The following is a 23,273-nucleotide window of genomic DNA, read 5'->3' as shown; positions in this document are numbered from 1 at the left end:
GTATGCTTAATAAATCATTGTGAAGCTTGTTTTTATACTGGATTTTTAGAAAGATCTATCATGTGGATAGTTCTTTAACTTCTTTATTTAGATTTTTTATAACCAACCAAAGTGTATGCATTAAACACATGCTTACATGCATAACTATCAAACCAGGAACTGCTGGTTTTATTTTAACTTTGCCCCAAAACATTTTTAGTCCATCCTTTCTTTCAAAAAGAAAAAGAACAGAGAGAGAGGGAAAGACAGAACCACCCATAAATGTACTTTGCATTTTCTAGTTCAGTTGGATTTCACTGTTCATGGATAATCCTTAGATATGATGCAAGAACGTAATAGAGCTTTTCTCAACATTTTTCCTGTGGAAACCTATTCCACAGATCCTCGGGCAGGGCAGAATGTTTATGTTATGCACTTCTTTGTATGATCTATGATAAGGAATTAACTTTTGACTTTAAATTTGGTTTCAGTTCTCAAAAGGACAAAATACAAAGAGCCAAATCAGAAGTCAGCTTACTCAGGTGGTTTGGGATTTCAGTAACAATTGCTTTAAGCATGGATATGGAGCTTTTACTACTGCACTCATTAAGTTATTCAGGCTTGAACCTATTATCAGAAAAGTGAATTTGTAACTTGTAAACWAAAGAACAAAATTCTATTACTAAGATTTCCCAAGAGCTTGGACTTGAGACTTCTTGGCTACAGTAAGAGCTTTGCCTCCTGTGTTACTTTCCCTTAGGCAAAAGAGATGCCTTGTGTGCTTTTGCAGCGTGCAGATACATTCACTTCATGTTGACTTTTAACTGGACTTATCAGAGTTATCAACTGAAGCAACTCTAAATACCAGGAACAAATCCTTACTCCATACAAGCAAGGAGAGAGGTGCAGAGATCTCTGAGTTACAGACCAGAAACAACATGGAGAATTTGTTATCCTACCAGCTGCTGCCTTTAGCAGTTGTTGCCATCAGCACCCACTTGTCCATGAGCTCCAGAAGTCAGATCCAGGATCAGGATTCCTATGAACTGCTGTTTGTAGTTTTTAAGTAAGTGTATTTTTCTCTACAATTTTTGAACAGCTGGAACAACCTTTTACCCAAATTTTTCAGGTTATATCCTGCTTCCCATATTATATTTAAGTCAACTATTGTTAGATTAAGGCTATAATTTTCTTTGGCTGCATCATATTTAAAGGTGGTAGACCTCAAAGCAAAAAAAAAAAAAAAAAAAAAAAAAAAAAACAAGAATAAGAAGCTGTAAATTATGGAACAGATCTCCCTTCAACAGAGGGCAAACTGGGGAATTTATCACAGAGTTGGAATACAATGAAGCCCTGTCATTCAAAGATAAGCTGAAAAGACCTTTCCTCTGGGAGCTAACCACTTAGTTAAATAATGATATGCCAGGTTCTAAAAGCTGTTTATCTAGGACTTTAGAGTGGCTGTACTGGGTCTAACTAAAGGGCCAATAATAATAAAAAAGGCGTATGTATAGTAACTCTTCCTCACTATACTCTTAACCTTTGCTAGTGTATGTTCCCAAAGACACATCCTTAAAGATATGTTGCTGATCCCTGCAGTGCTAAAGTAATCATTTCAGCCAGCTGCATCCCAGACACCTTTAGTCCATCCTTTTATCTCTGTGGGAAAGCACACATGGGACCCTCTCTCTGATCCTTCTATTTTTTTTCCAAGGGCCAAGGGGCCCTTTTCAGGGTTTGTGGTGAAAACAGCCTTTCCTCTAGCAGGAGAGATGGAGAAGACAAAGGTGCACAACACATACCTTAGTCCCAGTTTAAAAAAAGAAATGAAGTCAGGCAATCCTGAAGTCAGGTTTGTAACACTGGAGATGCTTTAATGTGTCTTGATGGTCAACAGACCCCAGATCAACTAAGAAGAGTTATCAGATAGAAATTGGTTTCTTTTAAGTGATTTTTTTATTGTTCTCAGCAATATACATACACCATCAGTTATTTCCAATGACACTGCAATGAACTTCAGAGATCAAGACAGTCATATGGACGAATGCTGAATGAAGCATCACACAACATAGGGCAGGAGCCTGTAATCAGCACTTTTTCTACAYCTCATGGCTGATCAAGAATGGCACCCTGTCCATCTTCAGGGTGCCAAAAAAGTTTTATTTTTCCAGAAGACTGATTCTTCTCTTGGGTCCCTACTCTGGCATTGGCAGTGACACACAAAGTAAAAAGGACACAAGCTCTGCTGAGCACACACTTCTGAAAGCAGAAACAGCTTGTTTATGTTGATAAGCCAAGCAAGCGAGGAGCTGGAGTTACTGACAGCCTGCTGGAAAAAACCTCTGTTTTTGCAGCAGCTGCTGGTAACGAGAAGGCTCAGCGACCAGGTGTTTCCATCACAAGGTTCCCACAATGCTCCAACCCACTGTGAGGCTGTGAAATGTGGCAAGACTGACTGAAGGAGAAAACAGATAGGCAGAGTTTTAAGGTACCTATGCTCTTCTCTGTCCTTTAGCACTTCTTCTACAAATGGGCTGAATATAGTTTTGCCAAGCTCTTTTAGCCCTCAGAGTCCTTTAGGCACAAAAGAAGGACATTCACTTTTCCCTGAGATCCCCCACGATTTAGAGATAATACAGGTTATTCATCATTGCCAAGTTTTCAGTTCTTTCCTATTCACAATAGATTTTTCAAATGATAAATATTCATTCATTGACCTGGAAAATCTGACTTGTACTATTTCTGATTTATACCAAGTCAATTAAATACTGCATGTTTACCTAGATATTCTCCACACTCAGCTACCTGTTCCTCTTCAAAAGTATAAGGGGTAAMAATAACAGTGCAAGAGTTGTTCCAAGAATAACCTCTACCCTCATGTAACCTGCTGTAAATGAAGGCAGACGGGTTATTGTGGGAAAGATGGTAGATTATAGGGGACCAAGAAGAGAGGTGGTATGATAAACTTCCCTTGGCACATGTTCCACATGACTTCTGAATCTCAAGGGTTTTATACTTACTCATTCATAAATTATATTTGCAAAAACACAGAGCTTCTTAGGGGAAGTTATCACCCAGGAAAGTGCACTACACAGAATTCTTTAATAACTTCCTTTCAAGCTAGACTTTTGCAAAATCCAACCTAGCCTTGCAACAGTGAGAAACCAGCTCCAGCCTAACTCCATCCAGTCTTCTCCAGCACCCTCAATATGTGGGAAATAACTAGCCTGAAACATCCACTTAACCTCCGCTCCAGTCACTCACTTCTCCGCCTTCAGAGAAGCARTTCTTTGAAGTCTTCCTTCAAAGCAGTGGTTTCTTCCCTGGGCTGTGATTGTCACATCCATGTCAGGTTGGACAGGGACAGAGAGGGCTGTGGATGCCCTCAGGAGGCTGAGGCTCTTCMAAACATATCTTTATCTGGTATAATATGGATCTTACACCCACAGCCACAATCGCTGTTGAATTCAGAGCAAGATTTTGGTGTAGTTCTTAAAAAAAAAAAAAAACACAGGTGACCTGACCCAAAAGCTCACCCCAGTCCCTTCCCTATGGGGGGGGGAGTGTCCCCCCGAGCAGGGGACTCTCTCAGCTATGTGACGGAGAGCAGCTGCAGACCTGTCTTCTCCATCCATATCTGCTTGTGGCTGCACTTGCTCCCTACCCTCCCTAACTCACATCAGGCAGCTGAGCTAGMCCACAGATACCCCTTCTTCCTTCCCCTTAGCCCAGATCAGGGCCTGATGCAGCGCACCAACCACAGGCACCGTCCAGAAACACCTCTGCAGTTTAAATGTTGCTGCCAGTTGCCTAACAGGAAATGAGCTACAAAAACCTGCTGCAGAAGAGCAATGCTGACCCTTGTTAATACATGTCTGCAGATTAACTCTGCTTCATCACCACAGCATCAGAGATACTTTATTGGCACTTATTTTCTCAAACAGGGGAACAGCAGTGACAATAGCCATTTGCCATCTCACAGCACAGAGGGGGTTCCTGCAAATACAGCTTACCTAAATGCCATCTGCTCTCCCATGTACTCACGACTGTTATTCTTGTGTAAGAAAATCCTGGATCTACATAACCCTCTGTGGCATGTTAAGCCCAAAGCCTAATTGTTTTCAAGATGAAGACTTATCACACACATTCAGGGTCTAAAATTGAGAGTTCTGAAATCTAGTTGTGGGTAATTGCCAAAAAAGCAAAAAGAAGCGAAAGGAAAAAAATCTCCTTTTCTCCTGCCTTAGCCCTTGTCTGAACTCACCCGGTTTGTTTTTGCTAGTGCTCTTGTTTATAGCCAACATGAGTCTCACACTGGGTTGTCCCAAGATGCAATAGCGATTGCAAAGGGCTCTTTTCTTCTGTGTATTCTTCCCCCTTGCTAGAAGAGCGCTATTAATCACCTAAGAGCCCCGCATGTCTCCAAACAGAAGAGGCTGTCATCCCCCCTGAGAAGCATCGCCCCAAAGCCTTGCGGGTGAGCCTGCCCGTTCGCCCCACTCCTTCCTCCACTGACCCCACGAGTACGTACAAATTATGCTGACTTTTAAAAAGAAACGATTGCAGGTGCCTAGCTCTTTGTTTGTTCTGGCAAGGCTGAAAATAGCAACCGCTAACAAATATTTTGCCCTTCACAAGGCTTCTCACAGAGATGCAGCTGTTATCTCATCTAGTAAAAGTGCCAGCCCTAAGGGGAAAACAGACACTTAATTAGGTTAGGATAAGCTTAAAAAGGTGACAATCTAAAATGAATACCCATAACGCATTGTCGGCTGGGATCCTTGAGTTGAATCCTCACATGTGCAGTATGGAAAAATTATTTCAGAGTTTTTGTTTTCCATACTTGTCTCTCACAGATTGATGGTTCTGTTTAATCATCAAAACCAGCATGCAGCAGGAAAACTGCGTGGCTCTGTCGAGGTGGACAGATCCCCAGGACGTAAGGTTAAACCTCTGGGGCATATATTCCGCTCTAGAGTTCCTGAACTTACAAACCTGGGGAACACACATTTGCAGAGAGCACTTTGCAGGTTTTACACTGAGCCCAGCGTGGGGCAGAACTTTCAGATTTTTGTCCGTAACCTGCCAAAATGCACAGAACAAAATGGTGGCAGCTGAGACATCTTTTCCCCAATACGGCTTAGCACCTTAACACAGGAAGTTGCCCGTCGTTAGGGACATAGCAGTTAATGCCAGATTTGCAAAGAACGCATCGGTGTTCAGTTCAGATTCAGTTATTAGTATTCGTTCCAAAATACCCRGGGCTTTAGACAAACAGCCTCCAAAGTAAGAGAAGAAATTATATATTCTGAAGACCTACCATCCATGCCAAAAGGAAGAGTTGTACAAGCACATTGCCATTTCCATAAAACAGCAATTAAAATAATACTACAATACACAAGTTTGGGGAAATTGAGCCATATGAGATCTTCACTAAGGCATTTCTATCTCACAGTCCACTGCAACACTGTCTACAGGCTAAGCGCTGACAGGCAGACTAAGCAAAAAAATTATACCAGAGCACTTACAATAGCTTAGTCTGAAGGGATACAAAGCTCCAGGTATACTGCATTAATCCATTTTTGCAACACCCCATTATCCCTTTTTATAGAAATTCAAGAAGAGAGACATAAATCATAAGCCTTACCACTTCTTTTTACATTACATCTGTTCTGAAGGCTTGAAAGCTTGCCTCAAAAGTTTATGAGGACAACCAGGGCGGTCTGTCAAGACTTTGGTTCCCTGCTCATGTATATAAAACTATTTTTAAAATTATAGGGTAGTATAGTCTGGTTAAGAGGCAAAAGAGATTAAGCTTCATTTAAAACACCTTAGGCTAAACAATGTTTGATATTGTAACAGAAATACCCTCCTGGGATTTCATATGGGGCATATCAGRTTTATATCTGTAGCTTCACATATGCACATAGGCGCTCAAGAACTCACTGCAATTACAAATAAATAAGCCAGCTCCTTACATCAATCCTTGAAAAAGTAAATGTAAAGGAGACTATAGTCAAGAAGATGTTGGTAAGTAAGAAATTGATTTTAACAGTTTTGACTATTAGGCAGAGATAAGCATAGGCTAAGTTGGCATAGTTAGAGAGAAGATTAGAAAGACAAGAGCCTGCACCAAATAAGAAGAGAAACCTCAAGATTTAGCTCCCAGTTTAGACTATCATCATCCTATTTTTCCTCAAACTCCTGGACTTCTCTGCCCAATTGTTCCCAAGGTAAATACCTGTGATACTATTATAATAAATATGGAAATATATCCCTGCCACCACCCTGCATAATATAAAGAAATAAAAGACATCCTTTTCTCTGGGTAGATTTTCAGTCTCTGTACATTTTGATAGTTGAAAAAACAAAAAATATTCAGACTTGCCAGTAAAACGAATTGTAAACCTTTCCTCCCTCACCAGAGGAAGAAAATCAGTCTGAAAATAAGCATTGTTATGGAAGATTCCAGGGCAGCTTCTCATCCAGAGATAGCACAATTTTATTTTAGATTAATTTGAAACTGGTAAAAAGGAAATAAAGAGTTATATCCATTATTTTTTTTATGTGCCTTGGGCTATGACCCTGTTTTTTCCTTGAAGAGCATGTGATAGAACRTGTATGGAGCAGTAGCCAGGATCCAGGGCCACATATAGGCAGGTCAAAAATAGGAAGGGTAATAAATAGGCTTCRCTGCCGTCCCTTTTATAACACTGCRGTTTGGTCAACAACAAYGAGGACTGGAAGAAGCTGTGGCTCAYACTGCCCTCAGGCCAAAAGCAACACCCCATGGGTCACTTTACACACTGACCACCTGCTGRRTGATAACCCATGGACAAGAGCTGCCTAGCCCTGTTTCTATCGCTTGTGTAGAAAGCAACCCACAAGCATGTCAGCAGCTCCAGTTTATTCTCTTTTATTTTATTTCGCAGTGCTGTGATTCATGACTGGGCRGTATCCAGAGTTCCCGCCAATAAGGCAGTGCAAAATAACTGGCAAGGGCTGTTTCAGGGGTCACAAATGGATGGGCTGTTGGGCATGCTGAGCCCACCTTAACAGATCTATTTAAGAGCAACAACGAAGCTTCAAGCCCAGCACACGGCAAATGCTCAAGGGGAAATACCCCAGCTGCTTCGTGAAGTTCATATGGCTGCAAAGGCCTCTGCACCCAAGCACAGAGAGGTCCTGATGTTCTAACACCTTAAACAGCAGGGAACAACCAATCTGTTTCAGTTTTCAAGGATGTCCTTTGAAGAGATTTCCATGTGACAGAATTTGAGAAATTCAGTGGGAAATATTTAGTCAAAAACACTTACAATTACTTTTGCCAAGGAGGGGGCTGAAGGAATGTAAAGGGGAAGCCTTAAAACCTTATGCAAAAAGTAATCACTGCTGTGTCTTGTCTGTAAAATATACATTTCAGAAGGTCAAGTGATAATCTCTGTAATAAACCCTCTTGAACYCTTTCCCAAAACTGTATCAAGTTTCAGACTTCACAACGAGACCAGCTGAACTTTGAGTGATTTCTAYTTTTTGGCACAACTGTTATAAAGCTTTCATTATCAGATGCCAAATAATTATTCTTGCAAGATAAAGGGTAACTTGGATCGTAATCATTCATGTTGCAAAGGAAAGAAGTAGCTGGAGTTACACTAGGGAGCAGTCTGACCCACCAGCTTCCAACATTAAAGTAATTACAGGAGGAAATTTACCATTTTTGTACTTTACTTCTACAGGTCATTAAATATGAATGTAATTGCTGTGCTGTTTCATTTCTAGAACATGAATTCTAATTAATAGCATTGCAGTAAGTTAATTTAATATGGTAATAGCTTCAGAATAGCTTAATTGTTGTCATTACGGAGCACCTGCAGATGTTCAGCCAATCAGACCATTCATTAACTGACCAGTCTCATATATCCATAGGTAGAGAAAACTTTTCCTGGGGGAAGATAGTAAAATGTATCCAGTGTTAGCACTGGAAAAAGCTTTGCCTTTTCTAAGAGGGAAAGGTCTAAGGGGAAGGAGGCAGTTGTAGCTATATAGGAGTTGGGGGTTTTTTAACATCTTTGACATTTTAGAAAATGGAACTATCCCTCTATGTCTGTGACCAGAATATAATGTCYCATACTGCCTACCTGCAAGGCTATTATTAGTGTTTAACTCAGCCTCATGTCACAAATGCCCATAAGCTCCGAATAACTCAACACTGTGTCATTTCTACATCATTTAAAACAAATTCTCACATGGACATTATTGGGAATAACCAGATGGCACTATTCTTGCTGCTCTTAATGATGCTGATCTAAACGTAAAAAAACATTTTTGTTTCTGGAGACCTAGAAGAAGGAGGGGAAATGACAAATAATAGTTATAATTTCAATTCTTCACATAAAGAAACCCTTTCTTTTTTTTTTTTTGGGGGGGGGCTGCTACAGACACCTATTAGTTATATCTATGCAAGAAAATAAAATGTAGCAGTGTCATAATGTTTGAAGTACTGTTCTGAATTTTTTTCAGGTCTTTGCCTTCCTAAAGGCTGGCATTTTCTTTATGACTTGTATACCTCCAAGTGTACTCTTGGACCTTAAAAAAATACAATAAAAATTAAGGACATAAAGTTAATGGAAGTATACTATACTTCATGGAAGAAATACTATTTCCACTGTGAAGCGAAGGATACAGAGGCAAACAGAGTAAGTGACTTCCCACAGTCACAGTTAAGACATAACATATGTAACAACATGGAATCAGGAAAACTGAGATGGGAAGGAACCTCTGGAGCTCATCTAGTCCAACTCTCCACTATAAGTCAGGGCGCCTTCAAGGCAAGACAGGTTGCTCAGGGCCTTCTCCAGTCAAATTTTGTAGGGTGGAGGATGGAGATCCACATTTCTCTGGGCAGTCCCTGTGCTGAACCCCTCTTGCTGTGACATTTTTGTCGCTGTATTGAGCTGGCATTCACCTCATATTGCAGTGTGTGACTATTGCCTCATGTCCTTTCCCAGTGCACCTCTAGAAAGAAGGTGGCGCCATCTCTCACCTTCCTGTGTCCATCTCTCATCCTATGTTGGAGACATCAATCAGATCCCCCTTAACTTTCTCCAGTTGGACAGACCAGGTCCCTCCATCTCACCACATCRCTTCCATTCAGAAGTGTGTGCACTTTTATTCTTGGCTAGAGCTGTGCAGATTTGCCTGCCCTTCTTTCTACATCTCCATCAGTGYTGGTAGCTTTTCAGGACTGGCATGCAGAACTGTACTTTGCTTTCCTAAATCTGAGCTTCTGTCTGCTGGCAGAAAGCCAGCAGGAGATGCTTCCTCTCTGATGGGTAAGACAGAGCCAGTCAGCTCGTAAGTAGTGCTGGGCATCTGTGTGAATGGCTGGCTCCTGGCAAATGTAGGACCCGGGGCTCCTCTCATTCCCAAATGTCTCTCTGAAGTTGCCATAAGCCCCAGCTCTTCACTCTGCCAGGAGACTTGCCCACACTTAGCACTGCTTGAGTGTCTCAGCTATAAGGACCAAACACATGTAACCCCGCTTCCAAACCACCCTGCAGAATGTAAAGCATGAAAGGATTGTTCACCTCTTTTTGAAAGGCAATGGGAATTCTTTGTAACTTGTTCAGTTTCTTATTCTGTAAGTTAAAGCTTACAAAATTAATAGAGGCTCCACCTTGACAGCCTTAAAAAAATGCATTGAAGGTTTCTGAAGCACAAAAAAAATCCGAAGCGCATTATAGCATCATTTTTAAGGAGAGAAGAGACAACTGGCAGAGGAGCAAGACTAAGTAAAACAAGCTGAATTTGCCCTGCAATCTTCTCCCCTCAGTAGCTGAGACCTAATTTTGCTCTCAAACTTGTTCAAATGCAGTCACAGCAGAATTTGACAAAGGGCAGACTGAATTCACAGCTTAGGGATAGTGAATATGCCCTTTATTCTGCTCCAGCACAGATCATTCTTATCTATATATTTGACATCCAGGTTCACTAAGTCCAGGGACCATTGTGAAACAGATATAAAAGAGCATTCATTCTGATTTAGTTTTGTAATTTAGCTGAAGTCCTTGGGTCTTATTCAAGGCCATTTTAGTCTCTAAGCTTTTAGAGGAATTGTTCCTATTTTATACCAGCATGTGTTAAAGAAAATACTGGCCTCTTTTCCTGGAGTTGAACTTGTGCAATGCTTACATGTAAAAATAATCCCACTGAGACCCCTATGGCTGCTTTTGATTACAGAAAGCCAAATGTTTCTACCCACTACACAGCAAGGAAAGGCACAAGGGCTCTGCAAACTGGAATAAAGGACAAGACAAAAGCAGCGAGGAGATGGGAGAGCGCTTTGCTCCATATTCCTTGTGAGTCTGCAAAATCTTCCACGTTCACATTGCAAACTTGATTATCYGCAAGGTTTAGAGGAGCCAGCAAGCAGTTCCTGGAAAGGGCTTGGCCCTTAACTGCCAGCAGATTTTTCAGTCAAAGTTAATACTGCTTGCAGCAATGTTAGAAGGACCTCYGTGCAGCTGCTCCCACCCCTTGTAGCGCAGAAGGAGCAGCAGAGCAGCTCTGGCAGCAGGGATTTTTAAGGGTGATGCTACCACTTCTTGAGATAGTGAGCAACAGTGAGGCAGCACTACTGCCATGATGGAAGTTTTGCCCTGCTGAGTCCAGCTGGAGCAAGGCCCCCAGGCCAAGGACAGCCTGCACCGGGGTACAATGCTATGCAGAGGTGAAGGCAAAGGCTCCCAAGCCGCTGCACTGCGCACCGCAGAATTTTGTTTCTCGCTTCAGGAAACTCCTAGATTTAGAGTGTGCACAGGCCATTTGTAGAAACCATTCTGTATCTCTCACACTATCACAAACCTCTTCCCTTTCCAGGAAGGTGCCCGGGGTTTATGTCAGTTTGCAGAGCATTTCAGATAGCTTCCCCTTTCTACCAAAGGGAGGCATTTGAGCAAAATAAGCCAGAACAAGCACAGAAGCAGAGAAAGGACTCCTCACAATCTCACAGGTGCTGTAGCCTGACCAGCTTTTGGCTGGCAACAAAGAAAGAAATGAAAGAGGAGATGTGCTCTTTTTGCCTCCTTTTGCTCTCAAGAAAGATCTTGAAAGATCTGACTTCAATGAGACTGGGAAGCTTGAAAGAAGAGGCCTGGGAGGTGGAAAAAGATGACCCCAAACTGGCTGTTCACTCTCTCCTTTGTGATTCCTTCCAACTCACCCATCTGACCTGCAGACAACCCCCTCCAGAAAAGGGAAAAAAAAACTTTAAAGTACATTTTTCTCTCTATAGAGAATACTCAGTCATCTACAGTTTCCTCCCTCAGTGTGCAAGAGTGCAGTCCAGAACAGAAATGGGAGGCCTGTCACGGCAGGGATGTTGAATAGGGTAAGTTATCTGCTACTGAAACAAATGTTCAAAAAAAAAAAAAAAAAAAAAAAAAAAAAAAAAAAAAAAAAAAAAAAAAGAAAGAAAGAAAAAGAAAAAAGGGGAAAAAATAATTTGCCAGATCAGACATGAACTCAAGTCATTATTTCTCTGCCTATGTTCTGTCTGCTGTCTCAGTAATGTCACTAAGCTATTTGAAAGGGAAAGAAGGAGTGTTAGCATACAAACACGAAAAGCAGTAAGAACTGAAGAGTAAAGCTTTGTGCAAGGACAGATCAGAAACTCAGAGACTTCTGTGCCAACAGACTGTAGCGACAGTCCTTTGCAATTGCCTGGTTTGACTCAGTCCCTAGGTGTGGTCTATCCTGTGTACATTCACCACTAGCAAGTTAGTCATGAACGGTGTCAGGCTGAGCGCTTGACGGACATACTGCTGTTGGAGCCAGTGGCCTGGCCTTTGGGGAGGTGGTTAGAGCTAAAAGGAAATGCATGGAAGTGGAACAGCCTCTCCTTTTATTAAAAAAAAAAAAAAAAAAAAAAAAAAAAAAAAAACAGGAGGTGTTTTCCCTCCTCTCCCTTTTCCTGGACTTGGGAGGGGAGAAACGTAAAATAAAATCTAGTTCAAAAGGATAACAAATATTCAGTGAGTTAACACAGTCATAAATGCCATTATTTTCACTCATGATGTACATCAGAGAAACTACTAAGGGCGCACATTAGTTTCTGTTAGAAAGTAGAGAACAATCTAACAAATTTCCTTAAATTTAGAAGTTTTGAATTTAGGAAATCACACAATGCTCTGTTCTGAGCTTCCACATACAAGCTATAACATTTATTGCAGCATACGATATTTTGCTCTTTCTTAACTCACTTGTGCAACATCAGCAGTTTTTTCCCAGTTACAAATTTTCCAAAGGGAATTCATTTTCCGGGGTCGTTTAAAAATTGTATTATATTCCATGCTGTTAGAGGAGTGTTCTCCTTTGAACTGATTTCATTCTTCGCTCTCCTGCAGGCAGCCCACTTGCAGAAAGTGCTTCCAAGCTTCATCACACACATGCAAGATTGGGATCTTGCAGAAATTGCCACAGAGGATGTGTGATACTGGGTCAGTTCCCCAAAAGGCTGATCTAACCTCCATAAACATGTCTTTAAAGGCTAACTGCTTCCATCCCCCATCCAGCAGTTTGCACAAAGACGGAAAATTAATCTTGAAGGCTCTCGATTTCGTTCTCTGGGGATATTTGAACAATTCCTATTTGCAGGAACACTCAAGTGACTATGGAAAGATGTGAACACAGCTTAAGTAATTGCCCAAGTGCTAAGACTATTTTTTTCTCATTGTGCAGCTGGTTCTTAGCCCCCCCCTTAGCCAGGATGAATACACTTGGCTTTTGGATTTCAAATTATACCATATGCCTAGGATTAAGCTAAAAATACCTCAGCTGCTGGACTAGAACATCATGCAAAACACACTAACCAATTCCATGAACCCCTGTTCAGTTTTTAGACAGGGCATTTCTTTTTCTAGCCATGATAACCGACTGTGGAGGGCGATTCAAGGGGAGGGCAGCAAACACAACTTTATGGCAGTGAGGAAAGCTACATCTATTCATTCCATGGCTGAATTTCTCCCTTCTGCCATCAGCCGAGGGTGACAGATGAAACATTGTGATAACATGATATAATTAAAAGATAGACTTGGGGAGGGGAGACAGCACAAGCGACAGCTGTCAAAACATAGTTTAGGCACAATATTTAAGCATTTCTTATCACTGTTTATTCATTCAAACGTTGTAGTAGAAGTGCTTGTGTACAGCTGCACATTCATGTCTGTAGTTAGGAAGACAAGCAGCCCTCACAGGCTCTGCACAGGGCTATGCAACACTTCCATGCTGGCTGTTAACATACCAGCTTTGTATTTTGYATCTAAGCCTGCTAGATGGTATTTCACATTTGCAGTGTTACACATCACAGAAATGGAGCCCAGCAATTGCTTGCTCAATGGTCCTTTTACTCCATCCCAACAACACCCAATGGGCTTAACTCAGCAGAAATTGTCTCTTTGGAGACCTCGAGCTTAGGCAGTTTCTGGCCTGACAGTGCTGCCCATGCAGTTAAACACGAGTACTACAAATGAAGTGTGTTTGGCTACATTTTACTGCTGTAGCAGTCAGGAAAATTGTTGCCCTATCTTACAGTGGTAGCTGGGCTGACTCCTTGGTAGCCTTCCGTTGGCAGGAATTTTCCCAGTTTCTTTGAGCACAGTTGCTTAAGAATTACCACAGGATTTGATCCAAGATGAAAACAAGTCCTCCACATTTCTGCCTGAAGAGACAAATTCTGATACCTGAGCTATTTGTCTGGCTGTGTTTGCAGGGAATGCTTCCAGTTATCCAAAATGGTCCTATCCAAGGAAGCTACATTTGATCCACTTGCAAACTGCATGTGGTTCAGCAGCCAAAGGTTTGCCATTCCTGTTACACTATGACATTTTCACAAATGAAAAGACAAAGGCCATCCTGAGATGGATGAAGTTAAATGTCATACTAAGCTGCATAAACAGGAATACATACATAAACTACAAGAAATTTATGAAACAACAAACATATTCCATGAAGTGCTGGTAGCGCATGGTTTGGATTACTGCATCCAATTTGAATAACCCACTTCATGGATGAGACCTAGAGAAAGCGTGCAGTAGGGATGATCAAAGGGATTGGAGAGATTTAATCTGGAAAAGAGAAGGTACGGGGGGGGACTGCAATGCTTCATACGCACAAAATGCCACTGCAGATCAGGGAACCAATTTTTCTCCATGCCTATTGCAAATAGGACAGAATTRATGGCTTTGCACAGGGGAGATGCAAATTGGACATTAGAAAAGCTTTCTAACAGGAAGGTTAGTTTAACACAAAGATTGCCTGTGGAGGTTGTGGAGTCTCCATCAGTGAAGGTTTCTAAGCAGCAATTAGGCAATCATCTGGTCAGGCAGTTATGGGGGCAGATGCAAGGAGATTCAATCCTGTTTTTATGGTCTTAGAACAGATTTTTTTTTTTTTTTTTTTTTTTTTTTTTTTTTTTTTTTTTTGGTTTAGCTGCATCTGTCCTTTTGAGGCTCCTCCTAGTAGAGATGACATTCTAGAAAAGTGTTGGATGAAACACCTCAGGTGGGTGTTTCTACATTTGCTTTGTATACTGCTATGATCACTGAAACTCTCCCAACTTGAATATGTTAATCCATCAAAACAGTTCTCTTTTGAAACAAAACCTATCAGTCTGGTGGATACTTAAAGTGAAAAGGAGGGATGGATGTTAGGCTCAATGAAACCTTAAGGCTGGAAGTTCCTAAGCAGCTTGCCTCTGATTTTGTGATCATAATAAGGTTTAGACACACATACACATGTATAACACATGATGCAGAATGAAATAATACGATTTTACAGCACAAGAAGTTCATCTGAGCATATAACATTTAGTGTTTTCCTGACAAAGATCTCAGTTACACAGCAGGCAATTCCACTGAAACTAAAGGTACAGAGCCCAAGAAGGAAACAGCGCAGCTCATCAGAAGTCAGAATTATAGACACAGATAAAGATTTGCAAGGCCAAGACAAGCTATTACTCTCACATGACATCCTTTTAACTATTGGCAACTGGAGAAAGTAAGATGTTATCTGGAATGAAAATCAGAGGTTAGGCTAAATTTATTTTCTTGCTGCAAATGAAAACACCAACACAGGAGGCCAGATTTTAAAAAAGAACATGTGTCAATATGCAGATATGCATGTGTTATCTTTTAACACTGGGTGTTCCCCGCTGCTGTATGTCATTTAAAGATCTGTTGCCGTCAATTTATATATTCAGTCCTTCTCAAGCTCCACTGTTCCTATTGTCATCAGCAATCACAAATCAACATTTTGATGCATACTTTTTAAGGGAAGCCCTCCTGCTGTATTTTTCCCCCAATGTTTTATTTTCTTCTGAACTTTGGACCTAACTATAAATAGATTTTAGACTCCCTTATTTAACACATGTATCAAGACAAAGGCTTATCCCAACCTTCCCCCCTAACCTTCTCCCACATCTCCCCCATTAGGCTTTACATTAGGTCTCAGGATTTAAATTGTTGTACATGACAATACAAACTGAGTCACTCCTGGAAATTCTTCTGGCAATAGTATAGGAGTTTTAGTGGCAGTGTGATGTGCTCTTATAAAGCATGGGCCAGGGGAATCTCTGTCCTATGATTCCCAGTTTGCCCACACAGCACACATTTCAGTCCTTCACCTTATGTGGAGCAAGAGATTCACTGGTCCTGAAGTGCAAATTCCACATACCGCAACATGTACTAAATGAAATCAGCAAGTGGCAAGTTCAAAGCAAACAATAGATCCTTGATGACATAATATATAGTTAAGCTACAAACCATCTTAGCACACGAATACACATAAAAATGAATGAACGTTCAAAAATGGGAAAATTCACAAAGCAAAATCTGTTGAGGCCTCTTGAATGCAAAGATACTGCCACTGTCTTATGGAGTCCCTTAGCCAAAAAAAATCACTAAATCTTAGGAGATTATTCTGGGGAGGGATCACTACAGGCTTGCTCTGGCTATCACTGGAGACAGGATGCTGGTTAAGTGGACCTCTGTTCTGACCCAGTGCAGCTCTTCACATTTTCTTACACAGAATTGCCTGTAGGTGATGTGGGATGGATTCTGTCCCATACTTCATAGTTTCATGCTGCCAGATGTCTCTCATTTACAGAGCTGATAATAAAGTGCAGACTCCAATAGATCTCAGGTGCCAAGCACAGGACTTGCTCTTTGTGGAGAGCACAACCTCTAACATGCCAGCAGCGCAGAGCCACGTCTTGCTCAGGGACCACATATAGTGCAGGTACAAGCAGCCTGAAGGCTGATGGCCAAGCTGAGCGGCCTGATCTGGCACAGGGGGTGCTGGAGCAGCAGGAACAGCAGGATGCAGCACTGCAGGTTAGGAAATAYTTGGGCAGGGAACTGTGGCCAGCTCTCAAAGGCATGCTCGCAGCTGCATCCTAGCACATATCCCCACCTTATCATATAACCAAATGTAACCATCTGGGGACCCCTGAGGTCCAGAATCTGTGCCTTAATTTAACCTGAGAGTAAAGCAGAAACAAATAATTAGTGATATTGCCTCCCTATGTTGATATACTTTCATAGGCACTGAAGTCTCCTTCTCTGGAGATATCCAAAATCTGCCTGGATGCGATCCTGTCTAACATGTTCTAGGTGACCCCGCTTGAGCAGGAGTTTGGACTAGATGATCTCCAGAGGTCCCTTCCAACCTCAACCATTCTGTGATTCTGTGAAAAAAAGCCTTGCCAAAGCAACTACCCTTCTGCTAACCAAAAGTTGAGGCCGTTAAAATCTGTGGGCCTTAGTATTTTGCCACATCCCTTCACTCAGTGTCACCCAAAAATAGAGCATGGTGRGTAGAAAGAACCAAGAGAAGGGGGTCTCCACGAGGGAATGCAGCAAGCAGCATTTAGCATTCATTCAGCAAGCTACAGTGGGTCTGCTTCAAATGGCATAACTGCAGATAGACAGACAGATAGATCTCTCCAGATCTGTTTAAAAACACACAGCAGAGAAAAATCCAGTCCCCTCAATTAGACATCTGCCTACCCCACCAGTGCTTGTTTTTTTTTCTCTCCTGCCCTCTCCTGACTTTTACATAACTAGCACCACAGAACAAAAAGTGAAGCCAAAGCAAACATCAACTTAGAGAAAGAGTTTGACCTAGGAGAGTCAAAAGTGAGGTCCCCAAATTTAAAAGCAAACACCAACCAGATTTTCAAAAGCACTGGTGGGAAGACTGCTGCCTCAGCCTATAAACAAGGAAATGAATCAAACACCATCAGAGTTAAAAGCCCAACCCTGAGGAATTAGGTTCCCCATGAATACAGCCGCTTCCCGTGGAGATCAGCAAGGCAAGCAGGAGCCCACCAGGTGAGCATCTGATGGCTCTTGCCAGAGAATATATAGACTCAAATTTTTAAGTCAGTGAGAATAATTAATGTCTGTTCCAAAGTCTGTGACATAAGTTGCCTTTATCATTTCAGCGGAATTCATTAGTCATATTATTCTGGGGATACTGTTTCAGGTTGTGTTGAGGCTTGGAGCACTGCACTCTTAGTCAAAGTATGCTAAACCATCTCCTAAAGAACAAATTCTTATTTGTGCATAGTTGCCCAAACAGGCTTAAAATTAATTCCCAGGTCTTTGCGGACTTCACACAATGCATCAATTTCTCATGATCAGTCTGAGGCAGCAGAGAGACAGGCTCATGGTACTTTCATGTTTTCTCATTAAAAAATACCCATTGTTACATTAATAAGACAAGAGCATCTCAGCAGGACATATAGCTATGTGACATTTCAAGGCTTTTGAAGAAAATGCACAGAAAGGAAGTGAACCCCAACAGCTCCAGCCAGCAAGAAAACAAGCAAATGAGCTTTTGGTGTGGAGAACAAAGAGGAGGGAGCCAGGGAATGGATAAAGAAAGTGGAAATATGACAGAAAAGGGAAAATCATTCTGCTTAGGAGCCTCATTAGTATCAACAGACTCAAAAGAGTGAAAGACTTTAGAGGTCAAACTGTTTTGATAAGTCCATCTCACTTAGGCTGGACAAAAGACACCAAAAAAACACTGTCCTGCTCCTTCCAGTGTATGACACCCTGTAGTGTGTCCCGTTCTGAACTGATTAAACAAAAAGGTTGGATTCACTGAGTGTCCAGGCATCTATTATACCTTAGTTATTCTGAAATTTTTTCCTTTGGAGTCAGCCAGCAGAATTGGATAAAGACACTGGAAACAGTGCCTTATCATGGGACTTTAGGAACATTGGGGGTCCTAGATTTAGCTACATTAAAGTCTATGTATGTCAAATTTTTTGCAGGCATGCACCTTTATTGCAGCTCATCTGTCTTCATGTGATTATCCTTCCCTTAGCCTCAAACTTCCACTAAGACCATGCAAACCACACGTTCATGGCTAGCAGCAATAAATACTCCTTCCGTTTATTGCCAGGTTGGTCAGCACTTCCCCAGCTCAGAGCAGCAGCTAAATCCCACCAGACTGAGGGAGTGGAAAGCGTCTGTAAACACTGGCGACAAGTCTAAACACTGACTCCCCTGCTCTGGAGTATGAACAGCTGCTGGCAACAAAAGCAAATAAATCCATGTTTTACACAAATGTTTATTAGTAATGAAAATTTGTTTTTAAAAAGTAGATTTTTTCCAAACCATTCAAGACTGCCTTTCTACAAGCTCCACAATTTGAGAAACACTACTTTAGTATGCACATGGCCTAATGCAATCCCCACTACACTGAACGTGCTCCATCTTTATTATAAGGGTACTTCCCTTTAGGAAGAGGAAAGCATAACCTTGTCATATACTCATTTCAGTACTTTCCACGTTTTCCTATGAGTGCTTGACAGCTTTCCTTCCAAGTAGCCTTTACACTTCTTTAACATACTGAATGTGTTAATCCCATTTCTCAGTGTGCTGATCTGTCCCTCTATTCCTTCACTTAGACCAAGCAGCTCAACCTCTTTAGTAAAATCTTTCACTAAAAAAAGATATTGAGAAACATCTTCACTTCCTATATTTTCCATCTTATGTCCTCAGGCCTTTTAGAAATCATTGCTTATTTTTTGGCTTATAACTTTGGCAAGAGGGTTTTCCCATAAAACACATCACGTTCCCGCTTTTTTAAAACCTTGTTTACTTTTTTTTGATACAGCAGGAATAAAGTACTCCCACAGAGATGCTACACAGAATAACTCAAGCTTCCAGCTGACTGTATTGTTTTGGAAAATTTATGTCACCAAACCAGACAGTACCTGTTTCAGATGTCTTAGAATTATTGAAGTTTATACATTTCCAAAACATTTGCCTCCTTGTCTAAAAATTTCTATGTGTAGTTTCTGACAAAGGACAGATTTTTTTCACTTGCAAGATTTGGTCAAATAACTTTCAGTTTTTCAAAAATTGTAAAATAAATACATGCTTCAGTGTAACCTTATAAAAATACCCCAAAAACCAAACCCCACAATATTTAGAAATATTTTTTTCATATGGAGGAGCTCATAAATTAAAGTTGGATGAAGCCACCATGAAAAGATTTTTTTTWAAAAAAGGAACTGTATTGGTAAAAAGTAAAAATGCAGAACTTTTTTAATTAAAAGATCTGTTTTCCCCCTTAAAGAAAATCCCTAAATAGTTTGGGGATTCGTGACCTTTTAGGGTTGTTTGATTTTCATAAAAATCAAACATTTTCATTTATAAAAATCTTTTCATGGGGAAAATAAGCAATTCCCTGACCAGTTCTCTGAAGCCTCTTGTATTATCTACCCATATTTGTCACACAGAAGAAAAGAAAATCTCCCACAGGTGGCATCTACCAAACTGACTCTAATATTGGTAGGCAGATGCAAGTAATTAATTTATGAGATGATATTTATTGTCATGTCAAGGTGATTATGAACATTTGTGTGGAGAAACAGAACTTACTACCCTTAAGAAACTGTTGGCAGATCAAGCCGAATGCACAGTATTGACCTCTAGAAGGTGACTAAGAGAAGAAAGCATTACAAAGAGAAGGCATTCTGAAATAGCGTTTCTGTTATCAAAATTAAGTTGTAGAAAAACAAATATTGGCTGTTATTCCTGCATGACATCAAGGAGCAAAGGAGATTTTTAATACTTATATGCATCAAGTCGACTCTTTGGTATTAAACTGCCAATAAACCTTCAGTATGAAGAACCACTGCAGATTCAATATTGTCTTTGCAATAGAATCTTTGCAATAGAACTGCTGACAGTCATCAAAATCCCAGTTTACAGTAGAGTAGGTTGATTGACCAGAATTACAGATAATAAAGTAAGCATATTTCCAGAACACCTCTAATCTGTACAAAGAATTGTTTAGTTAATATCTAACAGTGTTTTCCTCAGATGCATAATTAGAAAATATTCTTTCCTGAGCCTATCCTTAGAGAAAAATTATTAACATTTTTTACCTCAAATTTATGCTAATAAGGAGATGTTACTGTTAATATTTCTTTTCRTAACAAGATTCTGATTTGCTGGGTTGTTACCGGAAATTGTGCACAGATGCCAAACATGTCACTACTTTTGATGATTAATCATCCTAAAAAGTCCTGCTTTATTTTCTTACTAKTAAAAAAAGAAGTGAATTTCGCCAGTCTGAGTACAGTCTCTTCTTACTCCACAGGTACAACATGAACGGCATCCTCATCTTTTATTACTAGTGATAACCCTGGGAAGTGCTTCCATTTCTAAGCAGAGAGACTGAATAAACAGATTGTCAATAAGGGCACCAGGCTGTGGAGGAAATTTTAGTTGTATGGATATTCAGGCCAATGCTTCCGATCATTTCACATCTACCACTAAAATGCATTATCTGGGTAATAAACCGGAACCCCAACCATACCCCTTGGCATTCCAGTGCCTTGAGATTTTCTCTTCCCCCTTTTGAGGTTGTAATCAGCCACGATTTTCTGTGAAAAGACACACCAAAAATCCATGCTTCGAACACCCTTGATTTATCCTTGTGGCAATCTGAAGTGGCTACAAAATAAATAAATAAATAAATAAAAATAAAAGAGAGAAAAATTCAGAGCAGAGATTTAATGGATGAAGGGATGAAGTTTGTTAAAAACATACAGGAAGAACACCACACAGTATCACGCAACCTGCTCCTGAGAGCAGCATCTCTGGGAAGAGCTGCTTTATGCCAATGCTACAAGCTGAAATTGGAGAATGGTACTATTCCAAAGAGACAACAGATCAAAGAGCAAGAAGAAAAACTGGGCACAAAGACTTATTGGTCTCAACCATTGTGTGCTGGGAATAATGTCTACTGTAACACTGTTCTCTTCTGAAGAAATAGTTTATGGTTATTTCCCTATCCTTGATCTTTATTTTATAATTGTTGACAGACTAAGTCTGCACTAACCAGTGCCAATTTCAAGAGTCATCTGGTTTYCATTCTGAGTCAGATTTTCTATACGTACCAGTCTGTCCTCCCAGTATCTTTTCAATGTCTTTGACAATTAAAAAAAATTGGCAGAGATGCTGATAAACAAAAAAAAAATAGGCTGCTTGGTAATGGAGGAAGATGCAAGAATGGGGTGACTGAGGGAAAGGAGGTAAGGCGATATCATGKGTTAACGGACACCAAAGAATCCACATGGGAAAGTGAGACATTCCTAGTGTTCCAACCATGGGAAAGCCTTAAGTGGTGTAATCGCTGTTGTTCAGTCATGAGAAATAAGTTTAATACGTTCCTTTGGAACCAGATCTCTGTTCATTGCTGTTGGACCATGACTGTGCACACTGTGGGGACATACCAGGGACTTGTACRTAAACATTGTGTTTTTTCTGATCTCTGCCTGAGGGCTGGAGACAACCTGCCCAGAAGGACCAGCCGATGGGGAGGAAGCATCGTTAATCTCTTAATGCAGCTTCCACCTTTCTGCACTCTCCCCATTCTTCATCCTTACACCTTTCTATCAAAGTCTTTGAGAGTATTTGTGCTGCCAAATTTCAAATTGTCTAACATTCCTTTTCTCACAGGGGCACAGTTTCACAATTACAATACCACTTCACATAAAAGATGTACATTATTTTAAAGTCAATATTCAGAGGTATTTTCCATTTTATTTTGAGTCTCCTCACTCATAACTTCACACAGGCCCTTACACATTTGGTCAGCCAGACTCTTTGCAGGCAAAGACTTTAGTATGTAGTATTGGGTGTCACTTCACAATTGTCCTCTTTGCTATTGAACTTGCCAATCTGGCAAGGTGGCAAATCCCTGCTGATAAAGAGACCCAGAATGAAAAGTCTGATAGTCCCTGTAGGGCAGAGGAATGGAAAGCCACCTCTGCATCCTCTGAATATGTCAGATGAGAAAACAAAGCATAACTCCTGCAGAAAAGGCAACTATTGGAGGTGCAGGGTTGGATTAAGAAAACTTGGGAGTAAGGAGTAAATATAAAGCAGCAGTAAGGTCAGACAAAACAAAAACAAGCTGTTCAAAAAAAATCCGCAGTGTTCTGTAGTCCCCAAATGCATGGAGATGCCTTTCTCCATTCTCAGAATCCTCACTAAAGGAAATTACAACAGTTGTTTCACTATAAACAAGCAATTGCATGGGCAGTAAAGCTAATCAAACTGCTTTTCTATGACTCACGTTTTCTGGTTGAAYTTTCTGATATCTAATAGGATGGAAGAGCTGCTTATATCATCCTTTGCCATTAGGGCATTGTATGGTTTCTCTCTTGTGTGTACTCTCTGGTATCTAAAAAGGCATAAATTTGTACTGCAGCTTTTCTTTTTCTTGTGGAGACACACTAATAATGCTTCTCTAGCTCCCCTCCTTATCTACTTTCTCCTGAAGTTTTTAAGAGTATAACAGCTGAGACCAGTGCTCTCCTGCCAGTCTGCCTCTACCTGTTGGTCAGTCTCAATAGTTGTTAGGGGGTCAGGTGGGCATAATCCCGCAAGCCCTCTCAACTTTAAAAAACAGTCTAAGAAGAAAAGACACCTTGTTCATTCTTGCAGTTTCAATGATAGTGGCTCTCGTGCCCTAGCACACTGGACTGAGAGTGATCTGAAAAATTCCTGTGGAGTTCCCTCAGTAATCTTTCTTCTAAACAAAGAGAGAGGGGAAAAAAGTATACAATAAGATATGTAACATCAGAAAAATTTTCAAAACTCATTCTGAGAACACAGCGTGACATACAGTATTTCTCCTCCCAACTGAGAAAACTTACTGTAGCTTTCTAATACTATACTGCCAGTGGGTCTTGCAGTTGTTCTGTC

General features: G+C 40.7%; 1 protein-coding gene across 1 annotated transcript in view; it reads left to right on the top strand.

Annotated features, from left to right (window-relative positions):
- The first annotated feature begins 917 nt into the window (after positions 1-917).
- NTPCR (nucleoside-triphosphatase, cancer-related) overlaps positions 918-23,273 on the top strand; it is a 58,129-nt gene continuing 35,773 nt past the window's right edge. The window contains exons 1-2 of the mRNA XM_085315414.1: positions 918-1,045; positions 4,836-4,918. Coding sequence (XP_085171540.1) covers positions 918-1,045; positions 4,836-4,918 — 211 coding nt within the window. The remainder of the gene's footprint in view (positions 1,046-4,835; positions 4,919-23,273) is intronic.

Source organism: Rhea americana, unplaced genomic scaffold (genome assembly GCF_003343005.1).
Source record: "Rhea americana isolate MKP2758 unplaced genomic scaffold, rheAme1 scaffold_43, whole genome shotgun sequence".
Lineage (NCBI taxonomy): Eukaryota > Metazoa > Chordata > Aves > Rheiformes > Rheidae > Rhea > Rhea americana.
This window is presented reverse-complemented; position numbering and strand designations above follow the sequence as displayed.